This window comes from Gallinula chloropus, assembly GCF_964237585.1.
Source record: "Gallinula chloropus genome assembly, chromosome: 5".
Classification (NCBI taxonomy): Eukaryota; Metazoa; Chordata; class Aves; order Gruiformes; family Rallidae; genus Gallinula; species Gallinula chloropus.
In genome coordinates, this window is record NC_140090.1 from 1,529,158 (window position 1) to 1,549,584 (window position 20,427).

The following is a 20,427-nucleotide window of genomic DNA, read 5'->3' on the forward strand; positions in this document are numbered from 1 at the left end:
TACAGCTGGAAGCAGAATGTCCTATTCCTGCACCCCAACCATCCCTTCCACAGGTGTGACCCCAAAGCCAGGCTTTCTTGGCGGTTACATGGGACAGCCCAGCCATTCCCACCACACACATCCCACAGCTCATGGTTAGGACACTTTACTGGGCACTGGTGAGGCTGCACCTCCAGTGCTGGGTCAAGTTCTTCCCTGGCAGAGTTGTGGGGCTGTGGCACAGGCTGCCCAGGGAGGGGGCTGAGTCCCCAGCCCTGGGGGTGTTTAACAGAGGGGAGATGAGGTGCTCAGGGATCTGGGTCATCACAGAACAGGGACGGTTGGACTGGATGGTCTTAAAGGTCTTGCAGAGCTGAGGTTTCTACAACAGGCCCACGCTGCAGATCACTTCAAACCTTCTGCTCCAGCTCCATATAATGATGAGCTCCCCAGAGGTGCAGTTATCTGTCTGGGACAGATAACTTAGAGCAGATCTAAGGTAGAGACTGGTATCTCCCCACCAGAACCAGCTCCCCAGACACAAACAGTAAGACAGTTAATGACCACTGATGCTCTGCACTGACCCACTTACAGCAACGGCAGCACTAAGGGGAAACTCAAGGATGGGTCCCAACTGGACTCACCAAGTCTGAGAATCCTTGAGCTGGAAAGCCTAGATTCGTTTTTCCTTTGATAATAAACTCAGACATACATCCAAGATTCAAAATGAGCTACAGCAGCAGCTTTCTAGGACTCAATTCCCCCTGTGTGCTCCTGAACCTTCATGCAATGTGCTGAAATCCCAGTACCTCTGAACATATGCACCTCTGGAAACCCCATATTGATGTCAGCAATCAGTGTCCCATCACAGAGATCTGATTTTATAACTTCTTCACAAATAAAACTCCTACTGATAGCAAAAGCAGGAGCTTTGTGTGTGAGGGCTGGTGTAAATGGCTCTAAAAACAGAGGTTTCTATAAATCATTTAAAACACAGAGGATTTTATACACTATTCCCAGTTGTTTTGGAGATAGAACTGAAGGAACACTCTTGAGATCTAAGTTCCCACTTGAGGGATGCAGCTTGACTGGCCAAAAGGGGAAGGGAGTGATTCCCAGCCTGGGTGTATCTCATTGGGATCGTGGCTCCTTTACCCAAACCCAAACCAAACGATGGCATCACCACCACCGTCTGCAGCTCCAAGTGACTCGGGGAAAACCCTTACTCCAGGCAATGCAAAGCTCCAGCCAACTGTAGGAGAGCTGCTGACACACAGCCCACACCCTAAGGAAGCAGAGTAACATACCTCCTTGAAGTTATCAAACGCAGACAGAATGATTTCGTGTCCCCCTCTGACGAGGCAAACAGCTGCTAGAAGCTCTAAGACAAGGGCCTTTGTCCTGCAAAGGGAAGACAGGGGGACAATCAGCACCCACTTTCCTCAGGGATGTGAAGACACCTGGAGATGGAGTTTGCATCCTGGGAATTTTTAACCTCTTGGAATGAATAAGCCTGCAAGATGCAGAATGCTGAGCATCCCCTGATCCTGGGCACTTTGGCTCCCCCAGGATCATGCACTTCCCCCTCCCCATTTCAATGCTTCTCAAAACATGCAAAAACTTGAAATCACACATGATACTTGTGGAAACTCAAGCAAATCCAGGGCAGCTGCACGACTCTGGTAAAGGCAGAGCACATCAGCCTTCCACAGCTGCTACTCCTGGAGAGCTCACCCACCCAAACCCAGAGAAGGGGCAGTTTTCCACACGCCAGGACCACCACACAGCAGCCAACCATCAGTCTTCACCCAACGCAGCCCCGTTCACAAACCAGCCCCTAATTCAAATCTGCATTTGTCCTGATACAAATCTGAATTATTTTCTATGATAGTTTGTGCTATCCATAGCCAAAATTAACAGAAAGAAGAGGACAAGTGGTTCTCTGCAGTAAACACAGGATGCCCTGGGATGTCTTTCCCCTCCTGAATCAGGACTCTGGGCAGCTGATTGGCAGCAGTGCTAACAACAGGCATATTAAAGAGAGAAGACAAGAGACTACCAAAAGAAAAGCATGCAGGAGACTCAGTGTAACTCTCAGAGGAATAATCCCCAACACTTTCTCACAGGGTTCACACAAGGCAAAAGCACCCACTGGACTTTATGGCCAGATGAGCTCTGAGCAGATAGTAAAACCATGCAGACACAGAGGAAATTAGTCTCATGCTAAAGCACTGACTCAAACCAGATGTTACAGAAAAAGAAATACCTTTTGGCTTTCAAAGTGTCAAGGTTATCTTTGGAAACCAGATAAAATGTTCACTTTCCTAGGAAATTTTAAATGGATCATTTGCAATTCTTACTTATTGATGGGTTTTTCCTGCCATGAGAAGAAAATCTGAGCTCTGAGCAAGGAGCTCTCACTAGGGAGCTTTGGTACTGTCCCTTCCAGGGTGGGCTCTGAGCTGTGTGTGGGGAGAGGGGAGAGCCCTGACGGATGCCCGGGTCTCCCACCATGGCTGAGGCACTCAGCTGGGCTCTCACAGGGAGAGGGCAGCTACAGCTGTGTCAGGGGTGTCCGTCTGGGCACAAGCAGAGGGGATGGGGTTCCTACAGTCACATCCTCCACCCAGCCAGCCCACCCTGTGGCACTTCACCCCGCAGCGTGTGGGTCTGGGGATGGGTTCAGCTCCACAGCGTCTCCCGGAGCTGCCGCTTCCCTTCTCACATCTCAGCCAACCCTCAGCACTCAAACCTGAGATGGGGCTAAACCCAAAGAAAAGGGGTTCTGAACAGCACTAACATCAAGTTTCACCTCAGATTGTTTTAGCCACACTGGAAAGTGAAATGGAATCTAGGAATACAGATAACCCATTTCTTCCCAAAATGAAAACTTGGGCTGTTAATCACCTGATTTCCAGCATGGGACCGCAAAACCAGTAAAACCAGTAAGCTTCCCAGATCCTTCCCATTTATCCAGTGGCAAGGCTTGCTGCCTTAGGGCTACATCAAAGGAAGGAGGGAAGGACGGGCCCACTTCCATCAGGACAAGGTTTCAAGCAGTGCTCTGTGTGGCAAGCGGGCAGCCTCAGCAAAGGCTCGTGTACACACGTGCACAGTGCTGTTCAGCTCTGTCTCACCCCTGGGTTTACCTTCCCCTGTGAACACCAGTAAGGCAGGTCTGGTTTCACTAGACATGCAAGAGCTCTGCAGCTCCTGGCTTTGCTGGAAGCAGCTGCTGGGGTCATGGAGCAGAGGGGACACAGCGCTCCCGCTGCCCCCTCACTGCAGAAGGAGAATTAACCCCCACTGAAAGAACTTCCAGCCTAAGGGCCCTTTAGGCAAAATGCTGTCAAGACTTTCCTAGTCTTCAGGAAAATCCCAGGCTAAGCTGCTCACTAGCAGCAGGATTGCCTCTGCACCACAACAGGGCTGGAGTGCTTAAGCACTACAGAGTCAACTGCTTCTGAACCCAACAGCACCGGGTGGCAATTGCTCATCTATTTCCACCCATACACAGATTCAACCTGATTTCTGCTATAGGTTTGTGCAGAAGCACACCCCTGACATCCCCTTTTCTGAGTGCTCTTTACTTACCTACTTCTTAACTCTCATAAAAGTGAGTGCAGCCTACCTGGGGTTCTTGTTGTTCAGGCTCAGTGCAATCTCATTGACGGCGTGGGGATGCGACATGACCATATTGAACCCGTACTGGAAAGAGAAGGGAAAACATCCTGTCAGCTCTGACACTGAAATCATTTTTAAAATCCAACAAATCCCACCCCTCTGACCAGTTCTGGTGTTTCATGATGCTCTAACTCAAACAAACTCTTGAGTTCACCAAGTCAGCTCCAACATTTCCACCCCCCACCCTGCCCAACAGCTGCTCTGCCACTAACAGTGCCCAAAGTCCTTGGTTTGCCCATGTCAGCCCACAAACAGGGCTCCAAGAGCTGCTCCTACACCACTGCCAAGCCCCCTGCTTGTCATTTCCTCCCTCCAACCCCTTTTCATCCCAACAGCCCAGCGTGTCATGTACTCTTTAGAGAGGACTTGGTAATTCACAGACTGACCAGGCTGGAAAAGCCCTTTAAGCTCCTGGAGTCCAACCGTCCCTGTCCTGTGCTGACCCAGCTCCCTGAGCACCTCATCTCCCCTCTGTTAAACACCCCCAGGGCTGGGGACTCAGCCCCCTCCCTGGGCAGCCTGTGCCACAGCCCCACAACTCTGCCAGGGAAGAACTTTGCCCTCCCAGCTGAGCTGACCCTGCCCTGGGGCAGCTTGAGCCCATTGCCCCTTGTCCCATCTCCTGGCCCCTGGCTGCAGAGACCATCGCCCACCTCTCTGCACCCTCCTGGCAGGGCAGGGGAGGTGGGGAGAAGGGCTCCCCTCAGCCTCCTCTTCTTCAGGCTCAACACCCCCAGCTCCCTCAGCTGCTCCTCAGAGGATTTGCCCTCCAGACCCTTCCCCAGCCTGGTTGCCCTTCTCTGCACTCGCTCCAGGACCTCCCTGTCCTTCTGATGCTGAGGAGCCCAGAACTGGACCCAGCACCTAACATTTAGCTGCTGGTGTTTTAGCCAAAGGTCCCCAGTCTCTGAAGCTGCCTGGGCATGCAGCGACCCCAGCATCCCATCAAGAAGAAGAGAAGCCCCATGAAATCAGGTCAGCTTCACTCTAGCTGGTGCTTTGACTCGTTGTTATTGCAACTGCCTCACCATAAACGTGTTTAAATTAGATATTAGGGGAAAGTTCTTTGCACAGGGAGTGGTGAGGGGCTGGAACAGGCTGCCCAGAGAGGGGGTGGGTGCCCCATCCCTGGGGGTGTTCAGGGCCAGGTTGGCTGGGGCCCTGGGCAGCCTTGTGTAGCTCCAGGCCTGGAGGTTGGTGTCCCTGCCTGTGGCAGGGGGTTGGAGCTCTGTGACCCTTGGGGTCCCTCCCAACCCAGACCAGTCTGGGATTCTATGATTCCATCACTGGGGGTGCACAGGAACTGGGTTATGTTATCTCACAGCTACACTGCCTGAGTAAGAACTTAAACCTTCCATCAGTTTTACCTGCACAATCCACCTTTCCCTCCCCCTCCCACAGTTACATGGCCCAGAAGAAGAAGGAGGGAACTACCTGGTAATTCATTATGGCCCGTAAACACATGATGCAGACGTGGACATCATCTTTTTTACTCACTAATCTGGAATTTTTTAGTGTCCTTCTGCTTGGCAAGGTGTTATACCTGCAAAGAAAACCAGCTCTCATCAATCCAAAGGGTAGTTTTAGATGGCAAGAAGAAAGGGCTGGAAATACTCCTCCCAGGGTGAAAACACAGGTATGTCAGTCCTACAGAATGTACAGAGAACACACACACAACTGAAGCAGAAGGGGGGAGCCTGGGGCTGCTGACACCAGCAGCCACCCCAAGCCAGGCACCTCCACCTCTTGTGGCATGTGATAGGGAAAGACCCATCTACCTGCTAATTAATTAATTTAATTGCAACCCCTAACTGGTAAATCAACCTTGAATTCAATTAAATAAGTACATGGAATAAACACAAGGGGAATCCTTGAAATCTGTTGTTTCTTTAAGTGGAAACCAAGGCTGAGCTCTTCACCAATGACCTGCCAGAGGAGCAAACACACTTCCCCAGCTGGGCACAGGGTGCTGGGGCCAGGGAGATGGGCTGCCACACATCACCCATGGGTGCTCTTGCATGAACAAGCAACAAGAGGCTCCTGGTTGGTCAAGAAACCGTTTGGACAGTGATGCACCAACTGCTCCAACCAGGTCACCGTGTCTGTGGTGCTGCCCAGAGCCCCAGGACCAGCATGTCACACAGGACAAGCCCCATCCGAACCCTGAGGCCCCCCCAGTTCTGCCAGGACATGGCAGCAAAGCTGAGGGATGGTGTTTGGAGATGGAAAGCCACAGTCTTTATCCTGCTCCCAGCTTGCAGAGTGAAAACAACCCACAGAGAAGAGCCAGGGAGGATCTCAGTTAGCCACAGCACGGCAGGTCCCAGATTTGCTCCTGATTCATGCCCACAGAGGTGGGAGCAGAGACCAGAAGGGCATGGGGTCACCAGCTCAGGGGCTGCCCAAACCCCCTGGCAGGCACAGCAATCCTTTCACATTTCCAAGCCTGGAATTTGGGCCTGGAAATAGAAGAAGAACGAACCACCATCTGCTGGTGGGAAGGCAGGAGGAGAAGTAACCCGATGCACGGGCAGCGATGTGCAACCTCTGGCACCAAAACCAGCTCCAGTGGCAAAGCTCTGGGAGGGCAGCATCCTCAGCTCCCAGCACAGCCCTGACTGGGAGCACAACGTGTCAGCACTGGGACCCAGCAGTGACCCAGAGCACCACAAAACATGAGGCAGGGTGGGAAGGTGAGCAGGAGAATGGGAGAGCTTCCAGGGGATGCCAGACACAAGCTCTGCCATCTGAGAACCATCCCAGTGCTCCAAGAAATGATGGGTGGGCACAGAGTGAGTCAATGAGGAACAATCCATCGTTATTTCCCATTAATGTGGGAACTCTGAGGCATCATGTGTAACCATCAGGTGGCAGGATCGAAGCAAACCTGGTGGGTGTTGAGGCACTGCTCCACATGACACTCCAGAGAGCAGCAGCTCTTCTGCTCTGAGAGCACTTACACCAACCCACAGAGGGAAAAATCCACCCAGAACAATCAAACAGGAGATGCAACCCTGAGATCAGCATGCTCAGCTCCACAGGCAGCATCACCTGCCTTGCTCACAGGGTGAGGTGCTCTAAGCACCCCCTGCACCCAGCGCCTGCCCCTGGGCAGCACCAGAGAGGGTGGGAGGTACAGCTTCAGCACTGCCACCCTTCCCTGCTTCCCTCTTGCTTTCCTTTGCATCTGCCAGGGCATTTTTAGGGGGGGGGGGTTGCCTTCTTTATTCCCAAGTTCCCCAGCTTCAGTGATTACTTCCCCTTGCTCTCATTCTCCAGCACTGACATGAAAGAAATCCCCAAATTCAAAGCAGAATTCAGTCAAACTGCTTTTATCCCCCCTCTCCTGTATGAATGAATCAGAAACCAGCTCAGGGCACTCCAGACAGATTTTGGGTTTGTGGGAAACATGACCTAGTTTTGCCTGAGAACAGCTAGTGGTTAAAGCACAGGAGCCAGGATGAGGGGAACAGCCCCAAAGAGGGGTGCAGGATGTGCCTCAGAGGAAGGACCAGGACTGGACTGGGTGCTGTGGGGCTGTCCCCATGCCACCACGAGCATGTTGGATGGGTGCTGCTCTGTACTGTGCTCTGTGATGCTGTCTGGGTGCTCCTAGTGCAAAGCAGGACAGGCAGGGAGCTCCATCCAGGGCTGTCCAGCTGTCCATCTGTCCAGCCTGCATCCCCACAACCAGACTGACTGCCCAACACACCCCCAGCATTTGCAGACTCATCTGTCTTCCCCATCTCCCTTCCTGAGAGGAAAGAGGGGCACTGCGACCTTTAACTGGGAGCCCTCTGCTGGGTCTGAACTGGGAAGGGTGGAAGTGCTGCCAGGGTGGCTGGAGAATGTGAAAAACATGAAAAATACTGCAACAAAAAGCTTTAAATGTCATTTCTGGTCATGCAGAGATGGTCCCTACAATGGCTTAGCTCAGTGTTAAGCTACTAAAGGCTGCATATATTATTTCCCTTTACATTTTAAAGCAGCAGATTAATTAGATCTTAATCAGGCCACTGAGAAAACAAAATCTTCCTCAGTGCCTGGTGTACTGACTCCTTGCATTTCAGACTGCCTTAACCCCCCTGACAGAGCCTTCTCAGCTCTAACAAACAGGAGCAAGTCTCTGTGAAGTAATGAAAGATGAGCACAGAGCCCAAATTTGGCATTTCCAGGTGCTTGGGGAGTGAGGAGCCATGGCACCAGGGAACAAGGCTACGCTGCGATGCAGCAGGACCCTGGAGCACCCTGGGTCCCATCTCCCTGGGAGCTGAGCCTGGAACACCCTGGGTCCCATCTCTCTGGGAGCTGAGCCTGGAGCACCCTGGGTCCCATCTCCCTGGGAGCTGAGCCTGGAGCACCCTGGGTCCCATCTCCCTGGGAGCTGAGCCTGAGATCCAGCCACCTGCAGAGTCTCCCCATGCCAAGAGATGCTCTACACCCCTACACCTCCCAGCACCTCCCTGGGCACCTGCTTGCTGCCCTGCTCTGCAGAGCAATGTGGGCACCAAAAGGAAGGTTTCAGGTGAAAATAGGACTTGCTTTTTCTCAAGAAGGTGGAGAAGACCCAGAGAAACCCAAGCCAGCCCACAGCCGTGCCGTGCTGCAGTGCCTGGAGATGCTTTGGAGGATTCTCACACCAAAAACCAGCCACATGGGCACAGGGACACCTGTCCCACTCCCCCCAAAGCCCAAAATGACCCTCACCTCTGGGGACCCAGCCCCTGGGCAGGCACACACCTTGCTCTGTCCTCCCACCTTCCCCACCACCCCACTCGCTGTTAGCTGAGGGTGTGTTACCCTCAGAGCCTGCACCCATATGGGTTCCACCCACCTGAATTTGGGGGCAGGCTCAAAAATGGGTGGAGAATACACAACCAAGAGCTGCAGTGCAGAGAGAATCTCCCCCTCCAGCACAGATGGGCTGCTGCCCTACATTTAGATCGCTTCCCTTCAACAGATGCAAATTTCTTCACACAGACATGAATGCCAAGAATTAATGAGGATTTTTTTGGTCCAGAAACCCCTTTCTGACGACTCTGCACACTGGAACCAAGGTCTGAGTGAGCTGCTCCCTCCCCACCAGCAACAACTGCAAGGACCTGACGTTACCCACGCCCTTCCTGAAGGCAGGGCAGACTGGGGGGAGCTCTCCCACCTCCTGCTACACCACATCAGCCAAACCAGGGTGGGAGGAGGGTGTGGGTGGGTGGGTACCTTCATTTGCTTTCATTTCATTTCTTGTTACCAAACATGAGGCTGATCTGAGCATCTGGCTGAATTGTTGGGTTTGATTTCCTGTCTGCTGCAGGTCAAAGATTATGTCACCAAGAGTATATTTATCCTGGTAATTAAATTCAGATGGTTCCTCTTTCCTTCCCTCTGCCCCTCCTTTCAAGAGGAGCTGTAAAACCTTACTCCTGACACAAGGAGAAGCAGAAAACCCAACCATGTGCAAGCTCCTGCAGCGGGTAACGCTTCCCTCCTGCCAGGGATGGGATGTCACATGTGGGATGGAGCTGGCTCTGCAGCTTCATGCTGGAGCTGGGGGCAGGATCCAGCGTTGCCACAGCCAGGACATCACACCAAGGAGTGAGTTTCTCAGTTCAATCCATGTAAAAATTGAAGGAAGAAAGGGAATTTCTAATGGGCTGGGATGTTACAAAGTCTGCATTAATATTTATCTGATGGGAGAGCCTGGTGCTCGTGCAGAAGGGATGTTCTTTTTCCCCCAAAAAAAGCAGCAATTCAATCCCCAAAGGTTCATCCCCATTTTTATCCTTTCTGCCCTCATTTTGGTGTTTGCTTCCCCAATCCCTGTGCTTCCTCTTAAAAAAACCCACCACCCAAAAAACCCAATGGAACCCCCTTGGTTGCCAAGGAAACTCAGGGAGCTGGTGGGTTTAACACCACTCAAAAGAGCTCTGGGGAGCCAGGAATGGATAAGCTCACCCACGGTGACGACCGGACTGAATCCTGTGTGTCCACGTCACTGCTGGGCACAGCCACACCTTGGCAAGCTCATCCCATCCAGCTGCATGGGAACTGCTCCACACAGCATCACAGGGGCTGGAAGGGACCCCCAGAGCCCCTGGGGTCCAACCCCCTGCCCAAGCAGGGTCCCTAGGACAGGGCACACAGGGCGGTGTCCAGACGGGGCTGGAATCTCTCCAGAGAAGGAGACTCCACACCCCCTGGGCAGCCTGGCCCAGGGCTCCCTCACCCTCACTGGGAAGAAGTTCTTCCCCACATTGGGGGGAACTCCCTGTGCTCCAACTTGAGCCCATGGCCCCTTGTCCTGTCCCCACAGACACTGAGCAGAGGCTGCCCATGGCCCCCTGTGTCCCACCCTTCAGCTCTTGATCCCCATTGATCAGATCCCCTCTCAGGCTGCTTCTCTCCAGGCTGAACAGCCCCAGCTCCCTCAGCCTTTCCTCACAGGGGAGATGCTCCAAGCCCTTCAGCATCTCTGTCCCTCCTCTGGACTCTCTCCCGGAGATCCCTGGCTGTTTGATCCCAGGGAGCCCAGAGCTGGACAGAAATGATGGAGCCACATGGTTCACAAGCACAGGAGGGGTGTAGCCCTGGCAGTACATCCTCATGGTGCTCCCTGCCTTAGCCTGGTCCCTCTGCTGTGTTCACCACGTACGCCGCGGGGCCACGCAGGGCTCTGAGGGTGACCATGGGTTTGCTGCTACTGAGCCCAGGCAGGACAGTGGGTGCCACAACCCTGCCACATGATCCCAAATGGGAGAAAAACCAGTGCTTGAGCTGTCCAGGAACTCTGTGTCCCCGAATCTTTGTGCTGTGTTAAAAGGATCACAGGCCAGGCCCTGTCTCATTCTTCACGGTGCTATGGCACGGCAGGGATGAGTCTGGCTCCTGCCTTTTAAATTACCCTGTTAAGACCGTCAGCCTTCTCTTTTTCCATCCAAGAGGGAGGAGCACTCTTCCTTTCTCTCCACTGTATTATCCCAACCCCCTGGCTGGGCTCTCCCAGTCCCAGACACACTGCCTCCCCAGCGATAGGGCAGGAACCTCCCAGCTCTGACCAGAAATCCCATTTCAGTGAGCACCTCGCTTGTTCTCCAGAAAAGATTCTGCTGCAGCCAACCAGCAGCTCCTAACCCCACAAAAAAACCTTCTTAAAAATTACCTTTAGCTTTTACTCCTCTAGCAACACACACAGGGCCCAGCTATTGAACCCTCTCACAGTTTAAAGCATGGAATTAGGCTGGTTTATGAAACACGACCCAAAGGTGCCAGTGCCCTGTGAGCCTCCGGCACCCTGTGAACCTCCAGTGCCCTGTTGAGCCTCCAGTGCCCCCTGAGCCTCCAGCACCCCACTGAGCCTCCGTTCCTGCCCCAGCCTGCCCAGCACAGGCAGATCAGCTCTGCTCAAGGTCCCACTCCTGGGCCAGTTCCGGACGCGCGCGGAGCATCTCTGATTGTAAAAGGTGAAATAACAGCAGACAACGACTAAAGGCTCCATGACTCAGGTATGAAACTACTAATTGGGATACGATTAGAGAAATTAGCATCTTGTTTTGAGCTAAAACTCTTTTTTTCTTTGGGAAAATCCCACTCTAGAGAAGCTCTGAAGTTATAATGTGATAACCACACGCTTCGGAGGCCGCAAGCTCCCCCTGATGCTCAGGCAGCAGCTTTCCCAAGCCCTGTGATTACCAGATTATAAGGCATGGGGAGCAGCACGTGAGAGCTCCCAGGCAGGCTGCTCCCATGCCCCACACAGCCTGGGCTGTGTGTCACCTTCCACCTGGGACTTACGAGGTTTTCCGGCTCGCAGCCTCATCAGCAGAGCGCAAAGTGAAGCCGCTCCAGAGGCAGGTGGCTGAAAAGCAGCTCTGGCGGCGTTTGAGCTCAAGTTGCTCACGCAGAGAACCCGATCTGATGGTATGTGAAAGGCAGGAGAGAGAGAGAGAGAGGAGGGAGGGATGTGAGAGAGGGAGATGGAGAAGAGCGTTTCAGACAGGGAGGGGAATGGGGGGTGCAAGGAAGGAGACATTGACATGGAAAATGAGAAAGGGGAAGGAATAAACAGGGACATGAACAGGGATGGAAAGAAATTAAGAGAAAAACACGTAAGAGACATGTCATGTATACCTGGCTTAGGCATTTCTAGTGGGGCTAACCACCAGTGTGCCTCTCAAAGCCTGAGAGCAGGGTCAGACATCCTCCTGCGAGCACAAGACTGCACCATTCCTCTGCCACAGTAATTAAAGATCAAAGAAAACAAAACCCACTAGGAACACCTTCACTGCAGTTAACAAAACACAGTGTTTTGCCACACTCCACAGCCCAGATCTCTTTGCCAGTGCTGTGTGTGTCTCCTCTCCACTGCCTGAAGGTCTTGAGCTGCATCTCCCAGGTACTGCAGCCGCTGCAGCCCAGGCTCACAGTCCACACCAGCCAAAGAGCACAAGTGACCATCGAGTGACAAACCAAACTGACCCTCACATGGAAGAGGCAGGGAAAAGCTGCACTCCTCACCAGCTCCATCTCTTTTGGGCACCTTTGTGCTCGCAGTACTGTGTGAGAAACTCCCCAGAGGGCACAGGGAGTCAAAAAGCAGGTGAGGAAATGCCACCCGGCGCTCTGAGCTGCACCCCTCGGTTACAGGGCTGCTCAGCATGTTCCTAACACTGAAGCATTGCAGGAATGTCCCAGAGCTGACTGCCACAAGCCTTGGGAAGCCTTCCCCAAAGTCTCAGCAGGCTTGAAAGACTGAAGCAGTCTCAAAAAAGGGGGTAAAAAGCCTGGTTCATAGCAGCATGGCAGGAATGTGCTGCTAGAAGAGACAGTTTTTGGACGAGACACCAGATCAGAGCTCCAGACTGGCTGGGTCCATGGAAATCTGGAGATGCTCTCTGGAGAAGAGGCATTGCTTCCTCTGTGCAAGCCACCTGGCACCTGATGGGAACGTATCATAGATCCTTTGATCATTCTGCCACAAGAAAGGGAGGCAGAGCCATTCTCATCCCTTCCTCGACTGCTGCATGACACTGCCCTGTGTAACCAGCTTCGCACTTCTTTCCACCCCAAAACCACCACACAGCGACATGTTTCCTACATACACCAAGCCTACGCTGTGAAGAGAGGGAAGATGAGAAGTATTCCAAGTGGAAAACCATCCTGAGTCTTCTCACTCAGCTACTCACTGTCTGTAGGTCACCCACAGCCTGGTCCAACTCCTTACCGTAGAGTGGAGTGTCTGCCGGAGCGGGAGACGCTGTTGCCAACGGGTGAGGGTAGATTACTGCCCCTGTGCAGGTCCTCGATGGATCTGCTCCAAGGCTTGGACTTGTCCATCGAGTTTTCCACGTTGTTCTCCAAACTTTCAAAGTCAAACCTGTGAGGAAACAGAAATCCCACTGCAGGATGTGCACGGTGTCTTCCTTCCTGCCCAGCGTCTGGTGGCTGACGGGGTTTGGACCTGACGATCTCCTGAGGTCCCTTCCCACCCCTATGATACTGTGTTTTTAGGAGGTCTCAAAAGATTACAAAAGGAAGGGAAGGAAGCAGTTGGGGGCTGACCCCTTTGGCTGTGGTTCAGCACGAGCTTCAAGCACCCAGAGCAGCAAATCCAGACCTGGACAAAGGAAGCAGCTAGCCACACAAGCCTACCCATTTCAGAAGGATCCCACAGCTATGGATTCTCCTCCCTCCACTTACAATAAGCACAACATTGACCACTTCACTGATGAACAGCCCTGCCTCAAGGAGAGGGAGAACCCTTCAAGCTGTCCCCATCTCATCTCAATACACCGATACGCTGTGTGAGCACTAATTCGGTTTCCTCCATGCGTTTACACTGGCACCCCCAGCACACATGATGTATTACCAGAACCATTCAGGATTTTCTCTGATTTCTGACTCACTGCCCACTGTACTGCTATTTCAAGCACAAATTGCTCCTTCCCCATGCAGCTCTTGAGGTTATTACTCATGTTGACCACGTTAGAGAGGGGAAAAACGCAGCGAGCCAACGCGTGTCCGTCTGTACAGCCTGAGGAGGAAAAGGCTTTATGCAAACACTGCTTTTTGCTGCACACAGTTTTTTCCAGTGTTCCTACCATTTTAGAACATATAATCTTCCTTCATTAATTTTTACAGCATCAGAAATCTCCTTTCTGATGGCTGAATCTCCTCTAAAAATAAAGTAGTGGAGCTACTCAGCTCGAGTTCCCAACTGCAACAGTGTCCTTAACCTACTGCTTCTCCCCAGTTTTAGACCAAAACCGACTGCTGTGATATCCCACAGTGAAAGATGTGGATATACCAAACCAGATCCCCAGCCCAACCATTTCCAAGCGTGTGATATGAGGACTGATGGAAGCTGATGTGTTTCCCAATTTAACAGTCATTAATTTCATCACATGTAATAACGACTGAGTGATTTATGACCTCAAAGACTATCTCTGACTCTCAGCTAACCAGAACTGTAGAAGCCTTCCAGACTTGTAAAATCACCCTGAGATTCCCACCCCATCTCCCAGCACACCTACTGCACAAGACACCAACAGCTTGTGACTGGTGATGGGCAGCTCATGCATGGATGCTGCTCTCAACGTGCTGGGCAGCGTTACACTTATGTCCTTGGCCTTTACTGGGTCTTACAGTCCTGTTCCTTGGCAGAGCTCCTGTTCTCAGTTATGTGGGCACCCTGATCCAGTGAGGGTGTCCTTGCTTGTGGCAGGGGGTTGGAACTAGATGGGCTCTGAGATCAGTCCTTGGGGTGAGGACTCAGCTCAAGCCCACTGCTAAGATGCCTGCAGGCTTCCACACGTGCTGAACGTTTTTGCACTGTACCCCTAAGATGCTCAGAGGCCAAAAACCACGTCAGTAGAGTCTTAGATATTAGGGAGAGGTTCTGTACTGAGAGGGGGTCTGGCACTGGCACAGGCTCCCCAGGGAAGGGGTCACAGCCCCGAGCTGGGCTGAGGGTAAGAAGCCTCTGGATGATGCACTCAGTCCCATCTCTGACTTGGCTGGGCTGTGTGGAGCTGGGAGTTGGGCTCCATAGTCCTTATGAGTCCCTCCAAGCCCAGGAGATCCTGGGATTGGAGAGATAAAACATCTCCAGCATTAAACTTCAGGCTTTCTTTGCTCTCTACAATGTGTTACAATCCAATGGCTTTGGCCTGCAGTTACCATTTCCTTGGCTATAAGGTAGGTGCAAGAATTGTACCAAGCTGGGGGCAGGAGGGCCACAGGGACAGACCCTCTTGCTCCATGTGTGCTCCATTCTGGCCTGGCCTTGCAGAGAGCACAGGGGGTGTCCTACTTACGTGACTGCATACTGTGCAAAAGACAGGTACTCCACCAGAACATCCAGGCCTTTGTTTTCCTCATTCAGGAACTCCCTGACCCACCTGTAAGAAAAATCACTGGGCATCAGAAGCACTTCAGGGGCTTGGTGCTGCCACTGGAGTTCCTGTCAGAGAAACTGAAGCCAGAACCATCGCAGGAAAGGGAGCAAAAGTCAGCTTTCTCAGGAAAAGAGGGACTATATATTATTTGGAGGACTTCTGAGTCCTTCAGAAGACTTTACAGCATCCTGCAACAAGCTTTTCTGTAGCACTGGGATGGGAAAAACCTCCCACCCAAAAGCCCCACGGGAACTCCCATGCATGTTCTGCACCGCTCAGGACCTGGCTGTGTGCTCTCCAAGCACCCAGCTCCAGACTCAGCAGGGGCCTTTCCCACTGCAGGGGGGTTGCTGCTCAGATGTGCCATGGAGCTCCAAATCCAGGCTCAGCTCCTGCCCAGCACAGGCTGCTGAGGAACCATGGAGCAGTGGATACAGCCGCCTCCTAACGCAGGTGTCACACAGACCTGGTGTATTTTTTCTCCACAGGCAGCACACCAGCTTGTACCAAAACCAGTGTGGCCAATAGGACTGGGGAGGGGATTGTGCCCCTGGACTGGGCACTGGTGAGGCTGCACCTGGAGTGCTGGGTCCAGTTCTGGGCTCCTCAGCATCAGAAGGACAGGGAGGTCCTGGAGCGAGTGCAGAGAAGGGCAACCAGGCTGGGGAAGGGGCTGGAGGGCAAATCCTCTGAGGAGCAGCTGAGGGAGCTGGGGGTGTTGAGCCTGGAGAAGAGGAGGCTGAGGGGAGACCTTCTCCCCACCTCCCCTGCCCTGCCAGGAGGGTGCAGAGAGGTGGGCGATGGTCTCTGCAGCCAGGGGCCAGGAGATGGGACAAGGGGCAATGGGCTCAAGCTGCCCCAGGGCAGGGTCAGCTCAGCTGGGAGGGCAAAGTTCTTCCCTGGCAGAGTTGTGGGGCTGTGGCACAGGCTGCCCAGGGAGGGGGCTGAGTCCCCAGCCCTGGGGGTGTTTAACAGAGGGGAGATGAGGTGCTCAGGGATCTGGGTCAGCACAGGACAGGGACGGTTGGACTCGATGGGCTTAAAGGGCTTTTCCAACCTGGTGATGCTGTGATTCTGTGAGTGATGGCAGCAAGGGTGAGATCTGATGTCCTGGACATACATGTAACAGCAATTTTGCCCTCTTTTTTTAAAAGGTGTTAACTTGTTACTGTGAATCCTGGCCCTGGAGCATTATGCCAACTGATCCTCAGTTCAGAAAAGCCCATTATCTTTTTTAAAAACTCAAAAATGCCCAGTGATTCAAAAAGCGTAATTGTGGGGGTAAAACCAGGGAGCCTCAGCACAGCCTCAGCTCGGCTCTGCCCTGAGTCCCAGCTGGAGCAGCCAGAACCCCACCAGGAGCAGCTTGGGTGCCACTGGGATGAGTGTGGGGCCCAGGAGGGAAGGGGGCTCTGGGCTCGCTCTGCCTCTGCAGCGATGCACCTTGGGCTCTCAGTACAGCGGGAATCCATCGCCCCTGAGTTATTACAGCCTTCATGCTTTAAACCTTTGGCTATTTAGCAGCTAAAATAAACAGCCTGCCATTTCTATAGGGCATATTTTGAAACCCTTCTTGCAGCCAGGTGAACAGAGTAAACAAACCCCAGTCTTGCCAGCCTCCTCTGTCTATCTGGTGCCCCACCATGGTCCCTCCTGTGCACCCAGGAGCTGCCACCCATCTGCAGCCTGTCATGCTTTGGGTGCCCTACGTCTCTGGCAGGGAACCTCTTGTACTGCAAAGTGAGGGAAAACGTAGCAGGAGCCAGAGCAGGGGTGTGGGAGAGGCACATTTGTGGCAGTGTGGCTTGTGGGGAGGTCCCTCACCACCCCACACACCATCCTGTGTGCATCACACTGGGGAGCCAGCTCCTATGAAGAGAGAAGGGCTATTCCTCCCACAGCTTAAAACAGCCTCAAAGCCAGGGCAGCATCCTGTACAGCCCCTGGAACTGAGCTGGACATGTTGTGTGGTCACCAAACAAAGCACTGAGAAACCTTTTGCTATCTGAGAGGAATGGTGTGGTTTGGGGAAGTAAAATCCTGGTCAGCTGGGGTTCAGGAACAGCATCATGTTCAAGCTATAAAACAACTTGAGCTTTACATATATACATACATATAAAATATATAATATATATAATGAGCTTTATATATAAAAAATACATATAAAGCTCATGTTGTATATATATGTATAGAGCTCATATATATATTATATATATACACAACACAGGCTTTATATATATAAATATATATACACACACATGTATTTATAGCTGCAATGCCATTACTATTCTAGACACAATCACCCTCCCTGATGCTCTGACTGACTCGGGGCGAGCTGAAGTTGGCTGCAATCTTTTCTCAGCCCTCACAGAGCTGTGGCTGAACCCTGTCATGAAAGGATTAAAGCTGAATTATTCTGCTGAGATGCCCAGCTAAGCTGTAACTGAGCCCTTCAGGCTTTAACGATCCATCAAGTAGTATCATTGCTTGGGCATGCACAGAGGTGTTTTCTCATGGGAATCCATCAATAGATGAGGACAAGTATCCAGGCCTGGAGGTTGGTGGCCCTGCCTGTGGCAGGGGGTTGGAGCTCTGTGATCCTTGGGGTCTCTTTCAACCCAGACCAGTCTGGGATTCTATGGTTCTATGCAATAAAATCATAGATTAGAGTTTATCAAAACTTCTTACCCAATGTGATTTGTTCTTAAGGAAATTTCCAGTTCTCTGAGTACTTGGGTCGACTCTTGGACTCGTCTTCGGAATTTCTGTAATCAAAGAGGCAGAAATGACAATTAGACTCACATGATGCTACTAAAAACACCAACATCTCATGCAGTGCAGAGTGAACAGGGACCCTGCTTTGGCAGGGGGGTTGGACCCAATGATCTCTTGAGGTCCCTTCCAACCCCTACAGCTCTGTGATGCTGTGAAGGTAAACTGAGGCACGCTCCGAGTTCCAAGGAGCCACCACAACAACGGGCTGGCAGTCAACAAAAACAGCCAGAAAAATACCTTCTGTTCCCATCCACACTGTTGAGTTTCCAGGATTAAGAAGATGGGAAGCCTGCAGATAAATAAACCTTCCTCCACAAGTCCTGGTTTAGTATCAAAGCCTCTGTTGGGCACTACAGCACCTGGGCATCATTCTCATCTCGCCATCGCCTCTTCACACCAAACACCTGCTGTGATTGCTGTGTAATTAACAAACCCATGGGTGCCAGCCAGTGATGAGATACACACTGCTGCCATCTGCACACTGGAATAACTGCTGCTGAACTGTGTCTGCAGAATTAGAAGCTGGGAAAAGGCCATAGAAGGGCAGAAGGAAACCACTGGAGATGAGGCTCCACATTAAAGGCTGAGGGAGCTGGGGCTGTTCAGCCTGGAGAGAAGCAGCCTGAGAGGGGATCTGATCAATGGGGATCAAGAGCTGAAGGGTGGGACACAGGGGGACATGGGCAGCCTCTGCTCAGTGTCTGTGGGGACAGGACAAGGGGCCATGGGCTCAAGTTGGAGCACAGGGAGTTCCCCCACAATGTGGGGAAGAACTTCTTCCCAGTGAGGGTGAGGGAGCCCTGGGACAGGCTGCCCAGGGGGTGTGGAGTCTCCTTCTCTGGAGAGATTCCAGCCCCATCCTAGGGACCCTGCTTGGGCAGGGGGTTGGACCCCAGGGGCTCTGGGGGGCCCTTCCAGCCCCTGTGACTCTGTGAATCACAGAAGAACCTGCCCAGGTTGCAGCAAGAGCCCCACTTCACAGCTGAGAGCAGGCACCAGTCACAGAAGTCCTCTAAACACACACTGACTCATCTCAAGTTGAGTCAGGCAGCTCCTCTCCATCCTCTGCCAAACCACCCCACAGCAGGACTACCTTCCATGTGCAGACAGGAGAGCCAGCAGTGCCTCCTCCTCTCCTGGCTGGACAAACACTGCCATCTTCTCTCCTGCCTGGCGCTCCCTGCCCATGGAAATGCAGCAGGACAGCTGGGTAACCATTCTGGAGCAGTTGCTTTGGTACCTTCTCATTCATGAACAAGCTAAATGAGAGCAGAGGCGGAAGGACAGGGGTAATCATCCCTGCACTGCTGTGCTTAGCAAGCAGCTCGGTCATCAGCTGCCACACATGCAGACTCAGTGTGCTTGGAAAGGGCTTGGAAACACTCAGGACACAAGCGAAGCTGCTGCGTGTGGCACTGTGCTCCACACCCTGTGGAGAAAAGGGGCTCTTCTCAGCACCCCACAACAACCCCAGTAAAACCAAGGGGACTCCCACAGCTAATAATTCTGATGAGCTCACGAAGATGATGAAAGGACAGGGTTGACCCTGCCTTGCTGACCTACGTGAATATCACCAGCTGCCTTGCTCACCAGGGTGTCACCCTGGGGTGGGCAGCACCACTGGTTTACCTGAGGTGAGTCCCCATCCCAGCTCAGAGAGCCACCAGCCAGCTGAAATGGTCCCAGTAGGCACAGGGCACTACTCATTTCTGACTTGGAAAGAGCTGGTTGAGATCAGGCATAGAGCTTCCCCAGACCTGGGCTCATTAGCTCAGAGTACAAGCACACTGTGCCTCACCTCCAGAGAGCCTGTGCAGCAGAACTGCAAGCAGTGGGCAGCCTTACCTCCCCAGGGGTAAAGTACTGGGGTAGCAAGGGGCAGATTGGGGTGGGAGGGCATGGCCTGGGGTGGGAGGGCACGGCACAGCCCCACAGGGGACCGTTACCCCCAGCAAGGCCAGGCTGCTCTACGCAAGCACAGCAGAGAGCATCGCCCCAGCTCTGTGCTCTGTGGGGCTCCAGGACCCACCAAGCTGACATCTCTTTAAACCCCATGTCATTTCCACCACTTCCATACTCCCATTTCAGAGCTGTTTTCCTGGGCAGAGCCGTTAGGATCCCCGACTACAAGCCAAGACCTGCATTTTGAGGCACCCTTTGGAACCCCCAGCTCCCAGCCACGCTGGGGACCCTCAGCAGAAGATGCTGGCACCACCTCCCTGCCAGCAGCACTCCCAGTAAGGAGAGCTCACCCCACAACAGCACGTCCAGGAGCCCATTTGTCAATCTTTCCGCCTGGCAGCGCAGGCTGAGGAAAGGCTGCCGGCGCTCCAGCCCAACGCAACAAAGGAGAGGAACTCAATGGGAGTTATTTTTAGGCTCTTTGGGGTTTGTCATTTGTCATGGGACTCTCACAGCGGTATCAGGATAAGAAAGGCTTCAATGTGTGCCCAGGGAGTAACCACAGAGCAAAGCCAAACACTAAACGCATCTCAAAAGCCCTTCAGGAGAAGAACACAAAGACCCCCGTGTAAAAAAGCTATAACCAGCTACAGGCAAACGTCAAGGTTTCCTACTAAATGCTTTCCTACTCCTCGTT

General features: G+C 52.7%; 1 protein-coding gene across 1 annotated transcript in view; it reads right to left on the reverse strand.

Moving 5' to 3' along the window:
* Nucleotides 1-20,427, reverse strand: part of FMNL2 (formin like 2) — a gene marked incomplete at both ends in the record, with an annotated part of 141,371 nt that overhangs the window by 30,604 nt on the left and 90,340 nt on the right. The window contains 6 exons of the mRNA XM_084265733.1: nucleotides 1,287-1,380; nucleotides 3,611-3,687; nucleotides 5,098-5,206; nucleotides 12,881-13,033; nucleotides 14,973-15,056; nucleotides 17,742-17,818. Coding sequence (XP_084121859.1) covers nucleotides 1,287-1,380; nucleotides 3,611-3,687; nucleotides 5,098-5,206; nucleotides 12,881-13,033; nucleotides 14,973-15,056; nucleotides 17,742-17,818 — 594 coding nt within the window. The remainder of the gene's footprint in view (nucleotides 1-1,286; nucleotides 1,381-3,610; nucleotides 3,688-5,097; nucleotides 5,207-12,880; nucleotides 13,034-14,972; nucleotides 15,057-17,741; nucleotides 17,819-20,427) is intronic.